The sequence below is a fragment of the Taudactylus pleione genome, unplaced genomic scaffold (genome assembly GCF_031769625.1).
Source record: "Taudactylus pleione unplaced genomic scaffold, aTauple2 ptg000179l, whole genome shotgun sequence".
Classification (NCBI taxonomy): Eukaryota; Metazoa; Chordata; class Amphibia; order Anura; family Myobatrachidae; genus Taudactylus; species Taudactylus pleione.
In genome coordinates, this window is record NW_028284581.1 from 2,088,367 (window position 1) to 2,115,564 (window position 27,198).

The 27,198-nt window shown below is 45.3% G+C and overlaps 1 protein-coding gene across 1 annotated transcript; it reads left to right on the plus strand.

Annotated features, from left to right (window-relative positions):
• The first annotated feature begins 533 nt into the window (after positions 1-533).
• Positions 534-26,935, plus strand: STMND1 (stathmin domain containing 1). The gene is made up of 5 exons (XM_088475951.1): positions 534-637; positions 5,410-5,572; positions 10,776-10,912; positions 11,758-11,892; positions 25,908-26,935. Exons 1-5 carry the CDS (start codon positions 548-550, stop codon positions 26,196-26,198), a joined length of 816 nt encoding a protein of 271 aa, XP_088332077.1. The 5' UTR covers positions 534-547; the 3' UTR covers positions 26,199-26,935.
• Positions 26,936-27,198: the final 263 nt, after the last annotated feature.

The following is a 27,198-nucleotide window of genomic DNA, read 5'->3' on the forward strand; positions in this document are numbered from 1 at the left end:
AAAAAAAACAAAAGATAAATATGCACTTTGAAGCAAGCTGTGGGGAACCATCAAGGCGATAAAAACAACAGTATGCAATACGAACCATACTGCGTATCTCCTAATTAGGTCCAATGTTGGGAAAGCTGGGATATCCCCATGACGTGCTTTCCTCCTAGGAGGCAATTCTTCCTAAACAAAACAATACCTATATATTCCGAATCCGCCTATTGGCGCTAATAGAGCAGTGTCACCACCCCTTTTTTTTACATTTGCTCCAGGTGAGGCTTGAACTCAGAACCTCGGCATTGCTCAACAGATACTGTCTTATAAGTACCACACGCTGACCACCCCTTACTGTAATAGAAGCCACATCACACAAGTCTGCGCATTGATTGCAAGGTTAAGCAGCCCTGTGGTATTCACGTACACATCGTAGTAGAACAGATACTTTCCGTATTGTAGCAACGTGCCATGGAAACGGCGGCGTCCATAGCAACCTGTCGGGTGCTATAAAGGAATGCACTGCTCGCGCACATTCCCCTGCTGCACTCAGGGCACCGTCACCATGGGATGCAAGAGCACCAAAGTGCTGGCGGTTCAGTCGTCCGACGGGAGGAAAAGCGGGTGGGGAGCGACAGGCAAGCCGGGAGCCCAGGTCAGAATATACAGTATGCATGTAAATCGACATCTAGCTTTTTGTGTGTACATCATGGGGCGCTTCTATACATACAACCTCCCTTCTGTAAAAGTGATCAGCAAGGGTCCACTCCACATACTGTACATAGATAGGAAAGATAGGTTCAGCATCCCACTGGTCATGCATAGTTCAGGATCTAGTACATGTAAAAAAATATGTAAAGTGATTGACTTACTAATAAAATACGTGTATGAAACCCTGCTGATTCATAGACTAATATCTGCGGTATTCCACACCTAATGATGAATTTGTTGGATGGATGTGTGTAATTCCTTTCTGATTCTTATTTTAGTTTGCTAATATAGCAATGTAAATGTTTTTTGCAAATAGTGTACATACAGTACAACAGAAAAGAACTTGGTTAGAATCTAGAGCATTCGTAATGTTATTTAACTCATTAACATCAGTATATTTAATTGATCTCGAGCAACAGTATTTGGGTATCGCATACTTAATTAACATGTTTATTTGTTCTTCCAAAATCTTAATTTCAAAAATGATGTTACCAAAAATGCTACTTTTGGAGTCAGATAAAATATGGATTTCTGTTTGACTTAAATACTGAAAACAAATAATAATAGTATCACATAGATACCACAGTGCAAAATATCAAATACGTAATTGGGAAATAAGAATTGTCTATGTATTCTTTAGTATAGACAAAAGTATTTGAGCATTATAAATCATGGAAACAGAAGCACATTATATTGATTGCTTATAACTGGTTTATTTAGTGGAAATGTTTAATTATACAATTACTATTATATTTGGACCCAGTATTCTTTGGGTCAAGGGGTCTCTCCTCTTTATCTCTCTTCACTTACTCCGGCTATAACATCTTTCGGCTGGCTCCTGGCCTAGCCATGGCTCGCCCCTCCACTCTGTCACCTATGGTGTAGAAGCCTTTGGTTGGGAAAGCAGAGAGACCTGCAGCGCGTGTCCCCACTCCCACTGCGCATGTCGATCTCAGGACATGCCATAGCCAACTATATTGATATAACGGCTCCTCTTGTTACCACATCTCACTCCAGAATTTGATTTCTCCCATGCTGCCCCCAACCATTGGAACGATTTCCCTCATTCCATCAAACTATTCCCCAGCCTGCATTGCTTCAAGTGGGTGCTGAAAACCCACATGTTCATAAAAGCATATCTGTCCTCCACTTAACCATGTCACCACATAGTCTACCTCACCCTCTTACTCTCTCCAATTCTCTCACTCCTGCTTGCTGACCTTAGCTCCCATTACACTGGTTCAACCTTATGTCTTCAGTTTGTCTCCTCTTTCCCTTTAGACTGCAAGTTCCATGAGCAGTGCCCTCCATCTTCCTGTTTTATTACCTACTACTCAGGGGCGTTTCTAGAGAGGAGGGGGCCCGTGTGCAGTCTCCGATATGGGCCCCCTCCTCTCTGTCCAGCGGCCGGCAGCGCACTGAGCTTTGCATGGCCAGCGCCGGAGTTATATACTCTGGGCCAGGGCCGGATTAACCATTAGGAAACCCAGGCGGCCGTCTAGGGCCCGTCTGGTCCCAAGGGGCCCGTGGCCGGGCCCCCCCTTCCACGATATCCGGCCCTGGAGAGAATTTTCTACACTGTGTTTGAACAACTGCGACTTGACATATAGGCAGTATAGCAGCAGCACGGCTCCATTTCCTGCCTGCTCCTCGTCTCAATCAGCTCCACCCCCATCACGTGATGTCACTACATTAACAGCGAGTGCAGCGCAGCCAGTCTCCTCTCCCATGTCTCATCCTCAGTGTAGCCAGCGGCAAGGTCCTCTCCCCGCAGTGTAGCCAGCGGCCATCTCCCCTCCCGCAGTGTAGCCAGCTCCCCTCCCCGCAGCGTGCGCTGAACTAGCCCAGCTCCTCCAACCAACTCAATCTCCTCCATAGCCTGTGCTGCTGTAGCCAGCCAGCACGCCGCTCCCTCCACCCGCAGTCACCATGAGAGCACTGCAGCCAGCCTCCTCCTCGATTGCAGCCTTCTCCCTTGGAGTGTACCCAGCCTCCCCGCAGCCTACCCTGCGCTCATCCCCCCCCCCCCGCAGGCTACCCTGCTCTCAGCCCCCCCCCACAGGCTACCCTGCTCTCAGCCCCCCACGCAGTCATAGTGAGTGTCCCCCCTCCCCCAGTGTGCATTGCAGCCTGAGCCAGCCTCCAATGCAGGATACTTCCACTCCCCCAACTGATTTCACCTACCTTCTGCCTATCAAGACATGACCCAGCACAGACAGAAAGAGGCTTTCTGGGTAAGTTTACTGTACCTGTGTAATACTTACTGTATGTGTGTATATGTACAGACTTTATTATATATATATATATATATATATACATATTTTTTTTATTACATTTTTTATTTGTTTTCGGTAGTCACTAGCTATTGTTTAGGTATTTTTCTTTTCCCCCACCTTCTCTTGTATCACTCTGTTCTTCCCTCTTTCTTTCTTCCCCTTTTCATCACGTCTTCCTCTGTTTGTCCCCCTTTCCGCCTCCGTTTCCCTCTGTACACCCCCCTTTCCTCCCATCTCACTCTGGCCCTCATTCAGAGGCGCTCGCAAAATGCGAGCGGTCGCTCTGAATGTGGGCGGCCGCTTGTGGTTTGTAGTGCGGCTTCCTGGCCGCTAGCTAAGCTGTGGGTTAGCACCCGCAGCTTAGCGCCCGACCAGGTTGATGGTCGCGATGGTCAAGACCATTGCGACCATCGGGGCTTGCGACGAGACCCTAAGGTTGGGTCTTGGCAACCGCAAGCCCCAGGGAGCTTCCTGCTCTGATCGAGCAGGAAGCTCCCCACTGACATCACCGCTGATGGTTGTGAAACCACCCCCCCGCCACGCCTCCAAAACGGGGCAAGCTGTCGATCACCATCGACAGCCGCCCCTTTTGTAGTGAGCTCCGGAGCGAGAGAATTTCTCTCTCGCTCCGGGGCTTGCGCACGCAAAGTGCGGCCGCTGCGCGTGTACAGGGCCTAAACATCGACCTGCTTGCGAGCGCTCAGCACTTGCAAGTGGGTCTGAATGAGGTCCTCTGTCCTTCCCCTTTCCTCTGATCTCCTTCTGTCCGTCCCACTTTCCTCTCATCTCGCCCTATTTTTTCCCCTTTCCTCCTGTCTACCTCTGTTTGTTCCTGTCCCATGTATATATAAATATATACATTACATAATGTGGTCTAGTAACACCTTCTGTAATAATTGTGCATATATTACAGTAGGTGTCACTGGAGCAATATGCACACATCATAGTACTGTGTATGTGTATATATATGTATATATATATATATATATATATATATATAGATGCGTGTGTATATGCCATGTGTATCTTGCTCCAGCAAAGTCTACTATAATATATGCACAGGAGTGTTTGAGGGAAGGGGGGCCCCAAACAGGTATCTTGCCTAGGGCCCCATGAGGTCTAAATCCGGCTCTGCTCTGGGCACTAGAGTGCGCCCATGATCTATAGAGTATGCACAGGTCTACGGGAAAATGGCAGTGGCAGCCATTTTCCCTGTTCTGTGCATGTGCAAACGACAAGAAAATGGCCGCGGTGGCCATTTTCCAGTCATTTTTAGAGCACCGGACCCCCGCTCCGACGTGCCCCGCACACCCTGTACCCATTATAGATATGCCCCTGCTACCACTCTTGCACACCAGCTACACTCTACACCTCCTCCTTGAACTTTCTGCCCCTGGACTCCACTCTGTTTTTGTTTCTTCAGACGACCTAGACCCATTAACTGCACCCACGCTAATAGCTACAAGTTTCAGTTTATGCTGAATATTCCCTTTGAACCTCTTGCATCAGTGTCTGTGTTATGATTTGTAGTGCTGTTTGCTGCTTGTCTACTGTATTGTACTGTACTGTTCTACCCTGTACTGTCTTATTGTTTTACCCTTTGTATGGCACTGCAGACCACATGTGGCACCCTATAAATAAAGTCTATTATTAAAGTCTATTATTAAAAATAATAATAATAATATATACACAGTAACATTGTATCCAGGATTCTATAAATAATAAATAAATACAGAGGTTTATAAAGTGGTTTTACACCTTGAGCCCCCTCAAGTACACACTTTATTCTGTAAGACCCCAATCCCACCAGGGCATTCTATGGGGCGATTCAATTCAACGCGAATTGAATAGCGCCAGGAGCGAGCTCCCGGAGCTATTCAATTCAGTGCGCAGTGTGGTCGGAGAGTGTTGAATTGAATTCCCCCCTATGTTCCCTGATTGTGCTCACCAATTAGTGTTATTTGTCAGGAAGAGAAGCAAAGAACTTTCAGAACTGGCACCTGGAAATGGACACGGCATGGTGTGTACTGAATTCATCACTTGATTAAGCATCAACTGCAGTCATCCATTCAGGTAGCTCATTCAACACATACCACGCAAACCATAGAATTCAGCTCTCTGGGTGCTGGTGGTGCTTGGGCACGCCTCCCCCACAAATTTTGGTGCTGCCAGTAACCATCTTTATGCATGACATTTTTCAATCATATTTGGCAGTGTAACAAGAGCACCCCTAAACATTTTTATAAGTTGTCTACCATGATTCAAATTACTGTAGCAGCCCTGGATGGATCTCTGCTCTTTGCCATGTCACTCAGAATTGTACAGTATCTAGTATGATGTAGCACTCAACTAAACTGTACCAAGTGGGAGACAATTACATTTGCATCCGTCAAATATAGTTTGCTCGCTGACTTGTGTATATTAATCAATTTTTTTGCAGGATGAACTTAAGTCACCAAAAAACAATGGTTCCAGTGGCAGAGATGGATCAGCATTGTCAAAAGGAACAATGGATAGTGGAGTGGGTCTTGATGATGAAGGTGTAGGCAACCATCTACCCGGGAGAGTAACTGAAACAGTGTTTTCTCCAAGAACAGCAAATGGTAAACAATGGTAAATGTTTACAGTCTAAATTCTTCTAGGTTTATACAGCATAGGACAGTGGCTTAGTTCATCTCAGATGCCAGTAGGCAAGTTAGAATTTGTTGCCCCCCCCACCCCTAAAAAAAAGGGAAAATATGGTGCATATCTATCTATCTATCTATCTATCTATCTATCTATCTATCTATCTATCCATATACACAAAAACACTAATATAGAATATGTGAATTTTTTTCTATTAGGCCTATTTGCTATAGTAAATTTGCAGGATATCCGCCCCCCCCCCCCCCCATTTTTCGGGTATATATAGCTATGCTAGGCTGAGAGTCCTCCAGATGGAGGTGAAAGCCATCTGATGTAGGGTGGGGAGCTCTCCTGATACCCCTGATGGAGGGGAAAACAAACTGATGTGGGTGGGGAGCCCTCCTGATACCCCTGATGGAGGGGAAAACCACCTGATGTGGGGGCTTTGAGGACTGAGTTTGAGTCGAGATACTGTAAGACTGCTACTGTGGTGGAAATACAAATCACAAAATGCTTCATATGCTTCACATGCCGGGAAGTTGCTTCACCAAAGATCCGCCCCCAGACTCAGTCGCTGGTGCTCCAGGCCCCCGCCTCCCATGCCCCACAGCTCTACCTGGTGCATCCTTGTTGACATCCAGCTCCTGAAAAATCTGTAGCCACGCTTATGCTCGGGCTCCGGCTAGAGCTGCCACCAGGGAGTTGTGGGTGTAGGGGGGCGCCAGAGTTACACTGGCATGAGGAGCTGCTGAGGAGCAGTGACATCAATTAGCAGGGCAGGCTGTAGATAGACGGAAGCAGCATCTGATAGTCTGACACGGAGCCCTCCACTAGTATACGGTAGCTTCTCAGGTGCCGGCAAGAGGTGCCATGTATTGGGCGGCCATGACGGTACATTCCGGGTACATATTTACAGCCCTAAGTGGGGTGAATATATTGTGGGCAATGGAGGAGGTGCCCCTTCAGTGCTGGCACCCGGCAGCAGGTGCCTCCATTGTCTCCCATAGTTCTGCCCCTGGCATAAGAGTTTGGGGCCTATTTATCATCCTTATAACCCCCTTAAATCATATGGAAAGTTTCAGCATGATTTATGTTTCCATAAAATTACCTAAGGCTGAATACGGGAGTTATCAGAAACTTCTCCTGCATTCAGTTAAATAATGTATTATACAGTAGTCCCCATTTCCTTCCATGTGGACTGCCCTCTTCTCCAATTTTTCAAGCTTCAAGCGACCCCTGACCCCTTGAGTTGGTGATAGCTAATGGTACTTTTTTCAATATTTTATTCGGAGAGGAATCTTTGGATCCATCTCCAGGAGCCAATGCTTGCACATGTGTACGTTGATGGCCACACATATGCAGTACTTAAGTCGGGTACACACCCAGCAGTAAAATGATAGCAGGAGCTACTCATTTACTATTTACTCTTTGCTTGGACAGCTCTTATCAGATTAACTATCCCAGCAAGAGACTTATGAGAAATTGCTCCAAAAAATCCTTCTTTACTGGTGTAACATGAAGCTCACTCGAGAATATATCATGTGCTTCCAAATTGTAACTGCACAATAAACCACAAGAGCAGTGATCGTAACATATGCATTGTTGACATTTTGTTCATTTAAAAAACAGTGCTTGATGTACTTTTTTTGATTTTGTGAAATATATCCATATTTAATGGAGTAATTTGAAAAGCAAATAAATAAAATAGTACAGCATACTGGGTCTCATTAAGCACCATACTGTTGCCATTTTATTCTCATTGGCTTGCACACGCATTTGCACATTTACAAAACTACGAATAACACACCTGGTCATTTGGTCATCCTCCACAATAAATATGTTTTAGTCAACCCCTGTTTAATATAACGTCCACTACGCCCCTATTTGCCTAATACAGGGGGCTCATCTGAGTGAGCCCCTTATCTAAAATCATGTAACATCTATATCTGTTCATTATTTTCATAACAGATCCTTATTGTCTATTGTTAATTGATTCAATAGAGATGGTTAAATATGAATGAAACATTATATTAAGACTTATATTGACCTAGACAAAACTTTCACAAGTCCTCAAATTTCAGTACAAAACTTGATAAGAGGACACTATCTGAATAATCCTTAAAATAAACATTTCTTTTTGAAAAGTTAAACAAAGTATTGGCTCATGAATGTTTGAGCTCTGTTCTGCAAGTGCAAACTAAATTGACAACCACAGAAGACAATGTATATTGTTTCTTTCATTCAAACAGGGAAAGCAAAATATGTAATTAGACACAACTTGAATAGCAGTATCCTAGCAGCAATAACCCCTAACTTCATATCATTGACCTGCAGACAAAAGAGAGTTCTCTAATTGAATAAACCTGTTCATGCAGTGAAAGGGGACGCTCACTGCTTGTGTACTGGAGTGCATCAAGTGGTCCTATTATCTCAGAAAAGGTACCACAGCATGTGACTGGAATGCTCTAATTTTTTGGTTATTTTGTAACTCAATGATCCTAGCATTTGTTATATACTGAGGTGCTTTATTTACACATTATTTTTACTTTACCCGATGATGATTTATATTTTTTCCTAGTGTACCCTGCATGGAATAGCCAGGGGTTTGTGTAACAATTATCAAGTGCAATGAAACAAAGGGGTATATTTACTAAAGTGTGGGTTTTTAGAAATGGAGATGTTGCCCATAGAAACCAATCAGTTTCTAGCTATTATCTTCTAGAAGGTGCTAGATAAATGTTAAGTTGAAATTGATTGGTTTCTATGGGCAACATCTCCACTTCTATAAACCCGCACTTCAGTAAATATACCCCAAAATGTTTTACAGTTTCAAAGGACTATGGTAAATGAATGCAGTTGTTTTTGTTACAGGTAAAGCTTTGTTTTTGCCTAATGAGTGAGGTGAATGAATAAACAAAGGACCTGGGCCCTCATTCAGAGCCACTCGCTAGCGGCAGTACGCTCGTTCCGAGCGATGTTCGCACATCTGCGCATGCGTACGGTTTTTAGTACGCATGCACGAACCAGTCAGTACGGCCGAAAATCATTTGTACGCAATATAGCGAGGGCCTGCTATTTTGAGTGACAGAATGAGGCGTATGTGGGTGGTAACAGGGGAAGGTGCTTGAAAACGGGGAGTGGAGATCCGATCGCAGGCGTGCTTAAAGGTCAAAACGGGCGTTTTATGGGTGTGCATAATTAATACAGCAGGGTCAATGACCACGTCACTTGGTTTTTTTTAACTCAGAACTGCTCGCAAAATAGCGGTTGAAAAAACCAACCACAAGAATAGCGAGCAGTTCATATCCTGTTCGATGTACTCGATTAATCTAATAAATAGCGGACATGACATATGGTGCGAGCGGCCAGGGGGCGTTTTTATCAAATAAACGAGCGTATGTTTTGCTCGCTCGTTCAGACTTAGAGGTGTGAACAGACTGCAATGTGCGAACGGATCATTTGCATAGCCACCCCTTGTTTTTGAACGAACGAACGCAAATAGCGAACGGCTCTGAATGAGGGCCCTAGTTCAGAGATGGATGCTTTACACAGCAGCTGTGCTAAAATATGCAAAAGCCACAGGTGGTGTCTTGTGTAATAAGATGTCCACTGCAGGCTTTTGTAATCCCTTGCTGCATCCGAAGATGCAGCATCGCATCAACTGCATGATCATCGGACATCTGAGTAACCCTCAGGTTACTCAGGATATCCGGTGAATTCATGCTGCCGGGGCGCGTCCAAGGATGCAGCCACTAGTTTCGGCACTACCTGCATTGCTGTCCTTTGCCATTGCCACCCCCAAATGAAAGCGGCATTTCAATCATACTGTGGCTTTTGGGGCACTGCAAGCGACATTGCAGCACCAGATCTGCACATGCATGTTGCGGCCTCTGCGCATGCTGAGATCTAAAACATTGGAGATGTGTGTAAATGGGTTTACATATATCTCTGAATTAGGCCCAAAGGTGCAATGTAATTATACATAGTATTCCCAATATTAGTGCAAGGTTTCATGGTGAGAACATATTATACCTGACCAACTCCTTGCTTTCTCCCACCCCACCAGCTTAACAGGAGATATTTCTCACAGGTTTACCCATATTTCCCTTGTGCTAAAGAGCATCTGTAACTCATTACTACATGATGACAATGTATTGTAGAATAGTATGTGTGCAGTGTATACAGATGTGTCCTCATACAACTAGCATCAATATATCATATGATACCAGGAGCTGGACACTACTGAGCCTCTGCACGAGAAGTAGCATATCATCATTTTCTTTAAATAGTGCATCTCATTTGCATAGCAGACGCAGCAAAACACCACTCGCAGTGTACTAGAGACGCCATGCTGTGACATTCACCAGACACTAATTAGTTTTAAACACATACGGTACAATGGGGCAGATGAAGCACAATGGAACTTGGAGTTAAAGCCATGACCGCTGTATTGTAGCACTTCATATACATATTCAGAATAGGGCCTGATTCAGCAGTGAACGCAGATTCCCGATGTTTGGGAATCTGCACAGGCGCATGTGCATTGCAGGTCCTGCGTGTTCGCACACAGTGCGGCAGTAGGCTGTCCATAATTGACAGTCTGCTGCCGTTTGTGGGAGGGAGGGGGAAGCATCGGCCTCTGTTTCCCAAAACATGTCGCCACCATTGGGGGAGGGAAGAGGCCAGGATCTCCATCGGCTGACAGAGATTTCCTTGCCTCTTTCTCTCATCTGCGGCGGCCGGCTTGTGTGACCCTATGGTTCACTTAGCCGGCCGATGTTCTCACAGATTATCCGATGCTGCATTGTACAATGCAGCTCGGATAAATGATGCATGCAGAAGATGTGACGCCTCCTGCTGCATTACTGGAATTGCAAAACTGCTTGCGTGCAGCTTTGCAATTCTATCCTAAGCTGAATCAGGCCCACAGTCTCACACAGATAAAAGTGTCTCATATCAAAATGATCAGTGTACAGAAAGCTAGCAAAGTAGTTTTGTCGCTTCCCGTTGTTTAATTTACGCGAAAATAGGTACATTTTCAGCAAAATAAATGCACGGCTGAAGGACCTGGCACACTGAAAGGGGCTATTTTGCATGACTGAAGCCACGGTGTATAAGGGCACATCTGTGGATAGTGTACAGTGCAGTATATGGAGAGGTTTATATTACTTTTTGTTGCAGACTTATCCCTACGGAATAAAGAAGCAGTAGTAAGAGAAAGGCAGACGTCCTCTGATATCTTGGAGGAGCTTATGACCCAAGGGATAATACAGGGCCAGAGCAAGGTTGTGAGCAATGGGGAAGCATACGATGTCATGGTGAGTATAGAAAAAAGGTATTTCTTTCTTCTACCTCATCTTCTTCCTAAACATTGAAGTATTTATTTCTAGAGGGCTGTTCTGTAATGCTAAAAGAACAAGTACCAATTGCTTTGGCTGATCCCAGTGTTTATATTGGGGATTGGTATGATTTATCGCCTGCCGACAGCGGAAACCTGGCAGAGGTGAAGATCCCAACAGCAGCTAACTACTCCCCCCCCCCTAACCCTCCCTTAGGGGTGCCCAACCCTAACCTCCCCCAAAGTGCCTAACTGTAACCCCCCTCTAAATGCCTAAACGTATTCGACCCTTCCCCGCAGCCTAAACCTAAGTCTCCCAGGGGGGTGGGTGCCTAACCCTAACCTCCCCCCGGGGGTGCCTAACCCTAACCCCCCCCTTCCCCTAGCCTAAACCTAACCCTCCCAGGGGGCTGCCTAACCCTGTCCCCCCTGGGAGCCCATAACCCTACCTCCACGGCTGTCCGCGCCCGGCTTACCTTCGATCGGGATGCCGGTCGTCAGGCTCCCGGCGTAGGTAAAATGACAGGCGCCGGGATTTCGACGCCTGTAAAGGGACCCTTGCCGAGATTAGACAGTCGGGATTTAGACCGTCAGCATCCCGACTGCATACCTTATATTGTATGGCTGTGATAATTTCCTTCTCTTTGTTAGATACAAGACTAATATGATGATGATTTACTGTATACTGAACATAGTAGCAGAGCTTTTGGCACAGGCTAAGCTAAAATGGCACAATTCTCAGTTCTCAGCCCCTTACACCCAGCATTGTAATTTTGTAGGAAAGGTTATATTCCCCTATAAACTGTCCTGGAATCTTCCCTCTAGATGGAAACACCAGGGAAATCACTAAGGAGACCGCCTGCAAAGCTGGAAAAACTCAAAACCATAAAGAAGAAAAACAAAAGTTTAACTAAGGAGGACCTTGAAACCAAAATGAGGGCTGCAGAAGAAAGAAGAAAGGTAACAATATTTGCTAATAATGTTTATCGAAACTTCCTATAAATCACTAATCTGACTTGACGGAGAAGCCTGACGGGGACCCGGGTTCTACGTCTCCCCCCTTCCTCTGACCAGTCAGCAGCCCAGCACACAAAACACACAACGTGATCATGTAATCACTAATCTGACTGTCATAGAGATATATAGGGTGTAAAAATGGAAGAGATCAGCGCTATAGGTATCCAGCACAAAAATGATCGTAAACAATGCGGTTGGGTCAATAAACATAGTATCACATTTAGTATATTTCCATAAAAACATTCAAGTAAATTTGATAAATATGAAAAATAAAAACCAACTGATTGAGGCTCAAATAATTAAAAAGTTCCATAGACCGGTCTATTCAGTGGGAGTAGAAGAAGTTATGTCTATTCTACTTGTGCACTTTTTTGGGATTTGAGGTATACCCCTTTAAATAATAAAGACAGTCACTGGATATAGTAAACAAAAAAGTAATTGTCCAGTATATGTCAGGCAAAGTAGGAGATTTATTACCCAGAAATAAATTAAATAGAATAATGAAGCGCTGTCTAAATGTTTATCAACAATTTAATCATGAGAGATATAAAAAAAGGTATATATTACCAATATAACCTAATGACATAAAACACATATACTGTATAAGATCTGAGAATCTAGTAAAACTAGTCTATGACATATCCATGCTATTACAAGGCAAGTTAAATGTAGCAGGTATTCATATTGAAATTGAAGCAGCAGTCTAATCAGGGATCTAAAAACAGCTGTGGGATTATCCCAATTTTCTTCCAGCGCTAAACTGTGTTCTTTACTTGATTTATTACCCAGTTTATGAGGTGCCATATGGATCCTGCTGGCATGAAACTCCAGCCATAGTGGTGCAGGAAGACGGCAAATCCGTCTTGGCAAATATTCTCCAATAAATAGTGCTGGTCCGCAGATAGTAAAGTTCACAGTGGGTGTCTTGTTCAAAGTGTCAGTGCAAAGGCTCAACGCGTTCCAATGTGGAAGTACCCACGTATTCCCAGGGGTGCCGAGAGAGGGGGGAGGGAGCAGGTACTAATTACCCAGACCTGGGCTTGTTAAAGGGGCCCGGCAGTGGGCGGGATCTGATGCCGCCCCTCTTCCCGCTTACCTGACAGCAGCCCAGCACACGCTTCTGTGTTCTGGGCTGCAGTGGAAGACTGCTCGCTGCTGCTGAGCTGCAGCAGTCTCCTCTGCCTCTGATGGAAAGCAATCACACTGATCACGCCCCCCCTGGATTAGCGCTAGGCTGAGGGGCTCAGAGCGCTCCCCTCCCCAGTGCTGCATCTACGATTTTTTTTCCTTTTTTTTTTCTTTAGGGATGTGGCCACAGTCCCACAATTAGACCACACCCCCTGGGCCAGCTCTAAACGGCCCTGCATCTTCCTCAGGAGCATATGTCTTGGCTTTACATAGATCAAAGATTACAGCATGAATAACATGTGTGTTCACAATTAACCAGACCGCATTGAAAAATTAAAAAATTGATATAATGCATTAAAGGCAATCTAACTACATCTAGTATTACATCACAAAATGTAGTACAAATTGAAAAGAATTATAGTAATAAGCTTACATTCATCCATGTAGTAATCCCCAGATTGTGTCAGGTGACCGGCAAGGTCACATGATGAATCTGACCAATCAGTACATGTTTGCTGTATGATCCCTATCGCAGTCATTCTTATTTCTCCATTTGGTCACTATTTAGTCCTGAGTCACATGACCGCATGTCTTATGCACTAATGAATTGCCACAATCGCAATAAACATTGGAGGGAGTTAATGTTACTTCATGCAATCATGTGACTGTATACCATGTGACCCATTCGGCCAATCAATGGCAGGCATCATGTTATATCATCACTCAGAGGGAACACTGTAAGAATATAAACACAGCGACGTCAACATGGATCACATGGCCTTGTTAGTTGAACTACATAGACAGTCTGCTGTTCTTCTGATGATTATCAGACACAACGCTGATCCATAGTTGTATACAGTATATATATATTTCTTCTACATAGCTTCAATCTGGTACTTTTAATATACACATTAAGGGAGTTTTTAGATGAAAAAAAATTATATATATATTAACTAAACATATGTACAAATTAAATTTTTTGTCAATTATCACATAATTATTTTATGATATAAAGATCAATATTTCATTCCTTAGATACATATAATTTAATAAGAAAGTACAACTAAGCAGGTTACAAAATCATAAAAGACAATGACTATTTATATGAGCAACTTAATCATTCAACTATATGTACCAGTTAATAAAGGTTAGATATAACTTAAGCAACAAAACAGGGTGCTGTCAGGAAGATGGGGATAGGAAGGGGAACCAGGGACATTGAGAGTTGGTGGTGAAGTTATTGATGATCTCATGAATGTGTAGGCATTAGGAAGGTGACAGAGAACCTTACTTCCCCCTTCGTCTATCACAGCTGGATCTCAAATAATGGAATTTAGTTCTATGAACTCGTTGAGGCCTTTCTGAATGTAATATATTTATGTTAAACATCCAGTAGACCTCCTGTCTACATAGGTTTTTAAAACTATCACCTCCTCCAGTTGTTATTGGAATATGAGGTCTATTCATAAAACAGTGAAAAGCCCTTTATTTCATTCTTGAGCTGTGAAAAAAGGGCTATTCAAGTACAGGGTTACCGCAGAGAACTCTCAGATTTCTTCTGCGGTTTCCCTATTTTCAGCAAATTTCGCTTCCCCATTCACAAGTATTGCGAGAACGATCTGCCTGCAATTCATAAAGCAATGGTAAACTCAGTTTACCATTCTCTTTGAAAAAATAATAACGCCAACCTAAGATGGCGTAACACAGTGATAGATCGGAACCAATCTACTGTAATTAATCACCACCCCAAGCTCATTAGTGTATGTCAGACCCTTGCATTACAGAGTATACTCTGGAGATGGAATTAACACGCTACCAGTTTTGTGTTCATGATTCAGCTAACTGTATTACAGAAAAGCATACACTTTATAGGCGTATTTACAAAGAGGTTGATCTCAAACTGTGACATGCATAATTACAGAAAATACAGACATTCATTGTTCTACAAGGTTAATATTGGGAGTACTTGTGAGAATGTTAGGGGGGGGGGGGTAAGGATACACAGGGCCTGATTCAGAGCCGCTCATAAGCGGCCGCTCGTTCGCTCCGAGCGATGTTCGCACAACTGCGCATGCATATGGGTCGTAATGCGCATGCACCAACCAGTCAGTGCGATCGGAAATCGAGCACTCGCCAAATAGCGAGTGCCTGCTAATTTGAGTGACAGGATGAGGCGTTTGTGGGTGGTAACAGGGGAAGATGCTTGAAAACGAGGAGTGGAGATCCGATCGCAGGCGTGCCAAACGGTCAAAACGGGTGTTTTAAGGGTGTGAATAATTAACAAAGCAGCGTCATCGACCACGTCACTTGGTTGTCTCTTAGCCTGAACTGTTTGCATGATTGCGGTAGGATAAATCTACCACAAGCACTGCGAGCAGTTCAGATGCCTTTCGATGTACTCGATTAATCTAATAAATAGCGGAGATGACGTAGAATGCGAGCGGCCAGGGGACGTCTTTACAAAATAGCGAGCGCATGTTTCGTTCGCTCGCTCACACATAGAGGCGTCAACAGACCGCAAAGAGCGAGCGCTCCATTTAAATAGCCGGCCACTTTTTCTGACCGAGCTAACGCAAATAGCGTGCAGCTCTGAATCAGGCCCACAGTCTTTATCTGCATGTTTAGACATTCCAAGGTTCTTCGGCTCATAGCTCAGCAGAAATCAGTCTTTCTAATATTTTACATTTAAAGCTATGAATATTTAAAGGCACACACCATCTTGTAACAAGATGGAGTCTTAATGTGGATAGCTTAATAACAGATTTATCAACAGTCCCATGGAGGAGAAAGGGCAGTAAAGAGCCATTTCTTTCTGCTTCCTCTCCTGTATCAGTGAGTAACTCCTCCCGTTCAGTGTACAGCAGCAAATGACTGTATACTGCCGTCCCTCCTCCTGATCCCTGCTGCGGGGTGACTTGCCAGGAGTTATATTTTTAATACAGTAAGTATAAACAATGGGTGACAGCAGCGCGATGTATGTGTACATGGGTGAAGCATATTTCTACCATATATACCCGCCAGCACTCCACATTTAAATCCTGCTGGACTTCTAAATCCAAAGCCCAGCCAGTGAGACTAGTGCAGCCGCAGTAGAGAGAGAGGGACGGGAACCGGGCAGCGAAGGCAGGCTGGGAAAAGCAAGCAATGATGGGGCACAGGACACACCGCCTACAGGGAGGGAGAGAGCTCCCCTTCTTGTTTAAACAGCAGCCAGCTTGACGGTCATAATGATAGAGGACCAGGGCAGCAGCCGACTTATTTAGCGCTGGAGGACATGACACAGGAGAAGCCCCCCTCCCCCAGCTCTGCTTCACCGGACTGCGCTTCACTCGGTACCCCGGTTTTTCATTTAACTGATGCGATCTATAGTGAAAAGTAGCAATTCAGTACCGCAAATCTACATGAATAGACCCCTATCTTCCAATCCCACAACCCACAAAGTGGAGGAATCACTAGCAGTGGTGGATTCTACCTAGGGGACCGCAGCCCCCCCAGTAAAAATCCTCCACTGCGAATCCCAACCAGTGAGCTCTGCCCTGACTCTGGCATCCCCCAGTCACCGGCGTGATCAATAGCAGAGCAGGCACAGCAGGGAGCAGAAGACAGTCTCCCTGTGTAGACCTGCCCTTCATGTTGGTTAATCTCACCTGCTAATCTCACACAGGGCTGTCAGTCTCAGGGGAGGAAACTCCTCCCCTTGAGGGGCTGCCAGTCCGGAGTGTGATCAGCACAGTAGGCTTCCAGCAGGAAGCCTGCTCTGTTCTGATCGCTGGCTTTAATGTGCTTCTAGGGGCTACTACAGCTGCGCTTGCACGGATTTTTTTTCCCCCAGCCCGACTTTTGCACATGCGCAGTACAAGATTAGGTACTTTGGAGTCCTAAACTGCAGCCCCCCGAACTGGAAAAGGTAAGAACCACCACTGATCTCTATCATGAAATCTTAAGAAATGATTGAGCACACTATGGGTTTCTATTTTCAGGGACGGCTCTAGGGGTGTTCGACCAGTGCGGTCGCACAAGGGCGCCACCCGTAGAGGGCGCACCCCTCCCCAGCATCCCAATTTCAGCGCTGTTCCACTCGCGGGCCAAAGTCTCCCGCGGGTGGTAAAATAGGGAGGCTGGGGACCCCCACCGCCGCAGCTGTGCGGCGGTGCCGGACCCCCGGAGAGTGAATGGATGCCGCGCGCATGTGCACGGCAACCATTCACTGACAGGAGAGGGCTGGGGGAAGCCCAGCCAGTGACGGAGTGCTGGGCTTTACCCCCAGCCTGACGTTATTTGAAGGCGTGCCATGTGGGCACACCGCCAAATAATGTCACACAGGGGGCGTGGCCTATAGTAATTAGGCCCCGCCCCAAAATCGGTCACGCACGGATTCGCCGTGCGCGGTCTTAGGGCGCTCTCTCAGGGTCCGGCACAGGGTGCTCAGAACCCTGGAGCCGGCCCTGGTTACTTATTAATAATATTGCAGCGGTGTTCCATAAAGCATCTTTACAGTGATCTGGTGGTATGACCAACATAGCGTAGCCCATATCCACATGTTAGGAGATAAATGACATACATAGAGTCACAGTTAATGAAACTGGTGACTGTATGTATCTCCTTATTCTCACCAACAGGGATGTTCACTGTTTTTCTAGGTATGTACTTGCAGTCTTGCACATAGTGCAACGAGTCTTGCTACATCTGTAGAAATCAAAGGGTCTTATGGGTAGTCATTGATCTAATTGGGTCATTGAAGTCATATGTTTACTGACTTTAGAAGTGTTAAAGTGGCTTGTGGCTAGTACTGTTTTTAAGACTTGTTCTTTCTGTACACAATTGAGGGCTTAGAGGGCAACACCTCTCAGAATGTTATTTTGTTTGAGAATTCTATAATTTCTCTTAATAACTTCTATCATTTTCATATGTGCACTATTATATTTACAGATGAAAGCCAAGTCTCTAATGGACTCAAATTTCTCTATAGATTAATTTTTGGCTTCAAGGAGGCTTAGCCTGTCCATAAATAAATATCTTCTTTGTTTATTATAATAATTTTCATAGTTAATACTCACCAGCTTTGTGGAGCTCCCTGCGACTGCGAGGAGATAAGAGATGAGGCAGCAACAGGTCAGCCTCACTTCTGTATAGTCAGACACTGCTTGCAGAGCTGGGGGAGGGCCACACCACGGGCAGTAAGCTGCACAGAAAGAGAGTTAATAGAGGCATGCCTCTGAGTATGGGGGGCATGCCTTGAGCACTGATGGACACCTTGGATGTGTCATGTGACCAGGAAGTGTTTAGAGATCGGAGCTCAGTCAGCAGAAACAAGAGAAGACACAGTGATGCAGGTAGGAGAATCAATGGACACTGAAGCTTAGTGTAGCGAGGGGAGAGTTACAGTGAGTAGGGGGTGAGACAGGCTCCCAGCGCTCAGACATATCTCCATGTGTGCCTTCCCAGCCATTGACCTCACCCACATGTCACTGCTCTAGAGCTAAATTTTACTAACATTGAATTAGCTTGTTTCAGATAAACATCCTCAAATGAACAGTTTCTGTGACATATAGGGTGTGATTTAGAGTTGAGCTTCCAACTGTGAGCATCAAACCATTTTGCCTCTCTGTACATGCTCAATAAAATGTTACTGCATTGTAAGCAGGGCCGTAGAGAGCCGGCCCGGGGGGAGGGTGCATGGCCTAATTGCGGGAGGTATGGCCATGCACCCTTAGAAAGAAAGGAAAAAATCATAGTTACAGCGCTGGGGAGGGGGCACTGTGAGCCCCTCAGCCTGGCTCTAATCCAGGGAGCAGTCTCCCACTGCAACCCAGCACATAGCAGCGTGTGCTGGGCTGCTGTCAGGTAAGCGGGAGGGGGTGCACCGCCGGGCCCCTCCAACAAGCCCGGGTCTGGGTAATAAGTACCCGCTCCTATCCCCTCTCGGCGCCTCTGGGAAGACATGGGTGCTTCCACATTGAAACGCATTGAGCCTTTGCACTAACACTTTGAACAAGACACCCACTGTGGACTTTGTTATCTCTGGACCAGCATTATTTATTAAAGAATATTTGCCAAGACGGATTCACTGTGTTCCTGCACCACAATGGCCGGAATTTCGTGCCAGCAGGACCCATATGGCACCTCATAAACTGGGTAATAACTCTGCTACGTTGTTGGATATATACTGGCCGATTACTATTTTGTTTACTATATCTAGTTACTGTGGGCAAAATTTACTAAGTGGCGGGTTCTAAACCCTGGTGGTTTGATGGGAGTTTGATGGCGGGTTCTATTCTGTTCTAAACCCTGGTGGTTTGGTGGCGGTTTTGTAGCAGTTTCTAAATGACAGCCCTGTTCTATTCTATTCTAAAATGTGTTTTGATGGAAGTTTTGCAGCAGTTTTGGCCTTAGTAAATCTGCAGATTGCAAAACTGCCGCCAAAACACATTTTAGAATAGAATAGAACAGGGCTGTCATTTAGAAACCGCTGTAAAACTGCCACCAAACCACCAGGGTTTAGAACAGAATAGAACCCGCCACCAAACCGCCGGGGTTTAGAACCCGCCGCTTAGTAAATTTTGCCCTGTGTCTTTATTATTTAAAGGGTTATACCTCAATTCCAAAAAAAGTGCACAAGCAGAATGGACAACTTCTTCTACTCCCACTGAATACACCGGTCTATGGAACTTTTTAAGTATTTGAGCCTCAGTTGGTTTTTATTTTTCAAATTTATCAAATATAATTGAATGTTTTTATGGAAATATATTAAATGTTATACCACGTTTATTGACCCAACCGCATTGTTTACGATCATTTTTTTTGTGCTGTATACCTATAGCGCTGATTTCTTCCATTTTTCCACCCTGTATATCTCTATGACAGTCAGATTACTGATTTATAGGACGTCAGTTACATGATCAGATTGTGTGTTGCATGTGCTGGGCTGCTGACTGGTAAGAGGGAGGGGGGAGACTAAAACCCGGGCCCCCGCTGGGCCCCTCCAACCCGCTCCCACCCCTCTCGGCGCCCCTGATTGTAAGTTATAGGTAACTAGCACTTGTGACCCCTTATGCCTGGAGAGGAGACAGGTCTGTGGGCAGGTAAACCCAATTTGAATACCACACTCGGATGCATTTCTAGAGTATGCTGAGACATACATCCTGAGAAGGGAGTGCTGTGAGCCCCTCAGCCTGGTGCAAATCCAGGGGGGGGGGGGGCGCGATCAGTGTGATCGCTCCCACAAGCAGAGGAGACTGCTGCTGCTGCTCAGCAGCAACGAGCAGTCTCCCACTGCAGTCCAGCACCCAGCAGCGTGTGCTGGGCTGCTGACAGGTAAGAGGGAGCGGGGTGACGTAAGACCCGGGGCCCTCCAACAAGCTCAGGCCTGAGTAATTAGTACCCGCCTCCTCCCCCCATCTCGGTGCCCCTGATTGTAAGCTATAGGCAAATAGCATTTGTGGTCCTTTATGCCTGGAGAGGAGACAGGTTTGTGGGCAGGTAAACCCATTTTGATTTCCACTGTCGGATGCATCTCTAGAGTATGCTCTTTAAACCTTGCTGGGACATACATCCTGAGAAGGATGCACCAGCATATATTTTTATTTCTTAAAAACAGATGAATTTAAAGAAAACAGAAAACCAGCATCCTGCTGCCTGGCTGGTTACCAACAATATAGAGGGATAATGAGTGTAGGAGTTACCATGCAAAAGGGAAACCAGCAGCAGGCTATCCCAGGCATTGTCGGTCACAGTATAACAATGAACCCTGCTGGCATAGGGCTGAGGGCCTGATTCAGAGCCGCTCGTAAGCGGCCGCTCACTCGCTCTGAGCGATGTTCGCACATGTGCGCATGCATATGGGTCGTAATGCGAATGCGCCAACCAGTCATTGCGGTTGGAAATCGTGCGCTCGCAAAACAGCGAGGGGCTGCTAATTTGAGTGACAGAATGAGGCGTTTGTGGGTGGTAACAGGGGAAAGTGCTTGAAAACGGGGAGTGGAGATCCGAATGCAGGCATGCCAAACGGTCAAAACGGGCGTTTAATGGGTGTGCATAATTAGTAAGGGAGTGTCATCGATCACGTCACTTGGTTGTCTTTTAGCCTGAACTGCTCGCAGTGATTGCGGGAAATAAAACCTACCACAAGCACTGCGAGCAGTTCAGACGCCTTTCGATGTACTCGATTAATCTAATAAATAGCGGAGATGACGTATGATGCGAACGGCCAGGGGGCGTCTTTACAAAATAGCGAGCGCATGTTTCATTTGCACGCTCAGACATAGAGGCATCAACATACCGCAAAGAGCGAGCGTTCAATTTAAACAGCCGGCCCCTTTTTCTGAACGACCGTACGCAAATAGCGTCCGGCTCTGAATCAGGCCCTGAATTCCCTAAGGCAGAGGTTCCCAAACTCGGCCCTCAAGGCACTAAAGCTGGCTACACCAGGCCAACTTTCCTCCAATCATCCAACTAGTTGGTTGGTTGGAATGAAAATCCGGTAATGTATGGGAGCAAATGACAATCAGCCATTTGCTCCTAAACATCGGAAAATGGATGAAAGCTGTTGTTCAAACAAGCTGTTTAAATCAAACAGATTTAACCAATTTGCCTGAACGTCCTTCTGGCAATGAGGACCTCAATGGGGACCCAACAGTAGCTTTTCTGGCTTCATTGAAGCCTTCCAGGCACTGCTGGGTAAAAGTGTTATGCGCATGGCACAGAAACCCGTCGCTGCCAGCAACAGAAGTGAAGACGTCGCTGGGGATCATTGCTGGACCTTGTTGGAGTGGTAAATAATGATGAATACCAGTATCACTGTATACTAAACAAAATATGCCACTGGTAATAAGTTACGTGAATAAATGGGACCCTATGTGTGTTCAGCAGTCATCATCATTAATTAATTTTGGTGTACAAAACGAAATATTTCCTTATTGTTCATTTTATGTGAGATGTATCAAGCCGTGGAAAGAAAGCAAAGTGGAGAAGTTTCCCAAAGCAACAAATCAGCAAACTGTCATTTGTCTTAAGCTGGGTACACACTATACAATGTGTGACCCAGCGTTGGTGCAATGCAATTTAATGATACATAACGTATGCAGTACACACTGCACAATTCGGTGTATAATGGCACAAAGTGTAGTTATATGCTGAATGTAACAGCACCACATCGTTCATTGCATCCAGGGCCGGATTTACCGCTATGCATCCTAGGCAGATGCCTAGGGCCCGGCGGGTCCCAAGGGGCCCGGCTTCGGGCCCCCCCCCCCCCGGGAATCCGGCCCTGGAGAAGGCTTGCATTTTAACGCCACCTCCTCCTTCCCTGTCCTGGTAGAAGCAGGGCTCTGGACGTGCTGCTGCTGTGTCTCCTCTCACCGGCCGGTGCCAGCAGCAGCAGCGCCATATCCAGAGCCCTGCTCCTACCAGGAAAGTGAAGGAGGAGGTGGCGTTTCAGTACAGGGCCAGTGAACGCTGGCCTCTGAAGTGATCAGAGGATAAGGAAGCCTCCGATCTCTTCAGAGCCAGCGTTCCCAGTGATGCACTGCGCGGGTGATGTCATGACGTCACCCGCGACGTGAGGATCCTTCGTGGCCGCGACTGCTGGATCAAGTTAAATCCAGTCAGTACGGCAGCGGGAGTGGCAGCCCGGCCGACGGCCGCGTGGAGTCAGGTAAGTAGGGGACGGGGGTGGGGGACTACTACTACAGGGGCAAAGGGCACAACTAAAGGGGCACTACTACAGGGGCATTACTACTACAGGGGCACAACTTTAAAGGGCACAACTACAGGGGCATTACTACTACTACAGGGCCACTATTACTACTACAGGGGCACTACTACTACTACAGGGGCACTACTTTAAAGGGCACAACTACAGGGGCACTACTACAACAGGGGCACTACTGTAAAGGGAACAACTACAGGGGCACTAATACTACTACAGGGGCACTACTTTAAAGGGCACAACTACAGGGGGCAGTACATATGGGCACAACTACAGGGGGCACTGCATATGGGCCCTGCATAAGGGGCGCTGCTACAGGGGGCATTACATAATGGGCACTGCTACAGGGGGCATTGCATAAGGGTCCCTGCTTAATGGGCACTGCTACAGGGGGCATTGCATAAGGGGCATTGCTACAGGGGGCATTGCATAATGGGCACTGCTATAGGGGGCATTGCATAAGGGGCACTGCTACTGGGGGGCATTGCATGAGGGTGGGTGTATGCTGAGACGGGAGAGGGGTCAGTGAAAGAGTGGGTCTGTGCTGTAAGAGGAGGAGGGGGGTTCTGTGCTGAGAATCAGAAATTAAAATATAGTGCTATGGAATGTTTGAGGGAGGGGGGCCCCAAAACTGGTATCTTGCCTAGGGCCCCATGAGATCTAAATCCGGCTCTGATTGCATCATCCCATCTGCCATACAGAACAGAAGATGGGACGAGGCAATAAACAACCATTGTTAACAACAGATTGGACGTACACAGTATATGATGTGTACGATATATCGTTCCGAGCCTTGTCGGCAGAGCCGTAACTAGACTTCTTGGTGCTCTGTGCCAGAGAGAGCATTGGTGCCCCCCCCTCCCATTTTTGAAATAGGGATATAAGATAGTGCACCTGAAAAAGGGCCATGGCCTCATGGGGAAGGGCCAGGGAATAGATAGGAGAGGCCAGAAGATGCTGGGGATAAAAGAAGAGGAAGCTACAAGTGAGAATGATAATAAACAGGTAAACTGACATGCCCAAACAGCACCCCCTGCCCTGCAGGGCACTGGTCGCACTACAGTAATTACGGCCCTGCGTGACGGAATGATATATAACGTACGATATATCGTATAGTGTGTACCCAGCTTAACACAATCTTTGAAATGACAGTGCTGATTGGTTGCTTTTGGCAACTACTCCACTTTATCTCTCTCCAAGGCTTGGTACATCTCCCCCTATAAATGAAAAAAGTACCTGCCATGTATTGTTGTTAATATAGCAGTGAAGGAAGTGAACCTTCAATTGTCTCTACACACCAATCTTACCACCCACTGAAAGTTGCACAGCAATACAAACCATCAGTAGCAGCTTCAGTGGCGTAAATTCATCCCAGACGCCCGAAGGCAAGTTCTCATTTGGTGCCCCTCTGTCACAGCTGCTGACACTGTATGGAGGAGTGAGACAGAGAGTTGTGGGTGAGGGGGGCGCCCAGTGTGTGACACTGACAAGCTGCTGAGGAGCAACAACACCAATGAGTAGGCAATAGATAGGCAGAGGCGGCAGCTGATGGTCTGACACAGAGCTCTCCACTAGTGTATAGCGGCTTCCCAGTTGCCAGGAAGAGGTGCCATGTAATGGGCGGCCATGACTGTACACTAAAGCCCTAAGTGGGGTGAATATATTGTGGGCTATGGAGGAGGTGCCCCTTCAGTGCTGGAGCCCAGCAGCAGGTGCCTCCATTGTCTCCTATAGTTCTGCCCCTGAGCAGCTTTAATATTGGGGGCTGATAATGCTGCTGTCTTACAGTTGCCAACACCATTTTCCCTTCCACCAGCTTCAACTGCTTTTCCGTTTGTAAGCTCATTTTTGCAGGACCATCTTTGCCTTTTGTTACAAATCACTGTACATTATTTATTTGTATCATACGTCCATCAATGTACATCGCTGTCTAATATGTTGCCGAATTTTAAATAAAGAATAATAATAATTGCACTTGCTTTCTGCCATGTCATTCTCCTAAAAGTTGTGTGTGTTGGGGTTGAAACAGGCAGAATGAAAGCTGTTGTCATTAGGTGTTTACAGCCGTCCATGATGTCAGTAAAATGAGGGGTCAGTGAATAGGTGGGCTTATACATTAATTCACTGTTCCCATGGAAACAATTTGTGCACAGTGCAGGAAAAGCAGCCATTACATACATTCTATTAATGATTCATGACACCTGTTTTTTTTTTAAATTAACATTGTAATCTTTTCACATTTTTGTAGACTTAGGGCCTGATTCAGAGACGGGTGGTAATGCAATCGCAGCTGCATACTCTCATGCTAATGCTTTCCAAAGCACGTCCAAGCATAGGGACACTGCTGCCTTCTCATATCTGTATGACTATGTGCAACAGCGTAAACATTGGTACCATCGAAGCACAACAGGCAGCCATGCTTCATCTGCGGCAGGTCTGATCAGCCACATACTCCGCAGCTCACCTGACATGCAGTGAGCTCTCGTGCTGCTAAAGAGATCGCAATGCCTAATTTATGCACGCCCACGAAATGCCGTTTAAACAGTCAGACACGACTGCGTTTTGCTAACCATCCCCCCGTTACCTCTCCCAAATGCTGACTACCTGTCACTCACTTTGCGAGTGGGTACTTTGTGTGTGCGTAATCGCAATGCAATCACTGGGCGTGCACAGTACTGCATTTGCATATGCGCATTAGCAAACAATCGCTCGATCTGCGTAAAAATTTCCATTGCGTCCATCTCTAAATCAGGCCCTTAGCCGTTAGCAAGATCTCGATGAAAGCAAGCACCAACTTTATAACCTACATTTTAGTAATGCCAAAAACGCTGCGGTATTCAGAGGCCTTTATGAAGGATCTATATATGTCTTCAGGGATATCACATGGCAAAATAACCTGATATAATAGTTACTATGAAAGTCATTCCTTTTTTTATATGTTATTACAATTAATCTCATAAACAGTTCTCACTCGTACATTCCATCACCATGTTAGAGAATTGCTCATTATTGCCTGTAATATTTTATCTCTAATACTGTTGTTCAGGGAGTAAATGAAATGAGATAATGTTGGCTTTGGTTGAATTGTGTGACTGGCATTAATTGTAACGCTTAAATATTGCAGACAAAGGAAGAGGAGCTAAAGAAAAGACTACGTGACAGACCAATGACGGCCTTACCAAGCATAGCTGAGCGGAGAAGGGAAGGCTCTTTCATTCCCGATGACAGACAAGAAGCTGCAGCCTATGCAGCACCTGAAACCTTAGATTCTGATGCACCAGAAAACGTAATGAGTGGCATGACACAGAGCCCCAGAGCTGATGAAGAGTGTAGTGAAATTGGTGATGTGGAATCTGACAACACCTATAATAAACCCACCGACCAGAACAGTGACTTGGAAAATGATCTCTTTTGATACAAGCTCACTTTTAAAAGATGTGATCTAAAACTTAAAGCATGTCTGCAGCTGAGCCAGGAAACATTTTGCAGTTTAAAATTACGATTACACAGAGTCCTCAAACCTTCTCTTAAATAGACATTATTCACCAGTTAACATAAGCCCCATCTATTAACTGACTGGAGATAGCTTGCATACATTACATAATATATTTTTATGAAACTATTACCTTTGAGAAGTAGCTGGTTTAAGATTCTTATCTACTTTACCTGCACACAGAAAATTGCACTTTTTTTTCTGCTGTGTTTCTTTTCGTGATGTTTATGGTGGTGGTATAAGCTGATATCCTTATAAACATTTGCATTGCTGCAGGGAAGTTACAGTATACAAACATGCCAAACAGCAGTAAATTATCCATTAAATGTTGAGTGGATTACTAACATGAGAGTACACTACACATCAGCATCCCGTTATACACATGTATGCCTCCTGTTACTGAAAGGCAGTATGCATTGCTTTGTTTTTCTATTGTACTTTATGTTGTATTATGCTGCCAATGTGTTAGAAGGAGAAGTCTAAAGAGACCACATAATCCAGTTGCATAGTAGAAAATCTGTTCTTCTATAAAACAATTAATTTGTGTTTTACTGATCAGCTTTTAAGATAATCTTGAATTCTGGTACAGTAATGCTATAAGTACTCATTAAATACTAGTCACCCTGATTCTCTTTGCAAATTATTTTTTGATTATTCTTCCACTAACTATGATTAAATTATTTTTCTAAATAATTGTATAGTGCTGAGTGCTCCTTTATTTGCGTCTACAACCAAAAATATAAGAGCCAAATATTTCTATGCTAATACTTTGTAAATTTTTTCTTTCACTTTCTTTTTGCATTAAAACTCATATTCCAAAAAGTGTAGAGAAAGTAGAAAATTGCTGTGAATGTGATTATACATTATAAGTGATAACAAAATTTAGAAAATAAATTAAAAACTTTTTTGATGTAGCAGAAAA

Coding starts and splice junctions, on each gene's coding strand:
- STMND1 (XM_088475951.1), top strand. CDS start 548: ATGGGATGCAAGAGCACCAAAGTGCTGGCGGTTCAGTCGTCCGACGGG. Junction 638..5,409: donor CAGGCAAGCCGGGAGCCCAG/GTCAGAATATAC, acceptor ATTTTTTTGCAG/GATGAACTTAAGTCACCAAA. Junction 5,573..10,775: donor TTCTCCAAGAACAGCAAATG/GTAAACAATGGT, acceptor TTTTTGTTGCAG/ACTTATCCCTACGGAATAAA.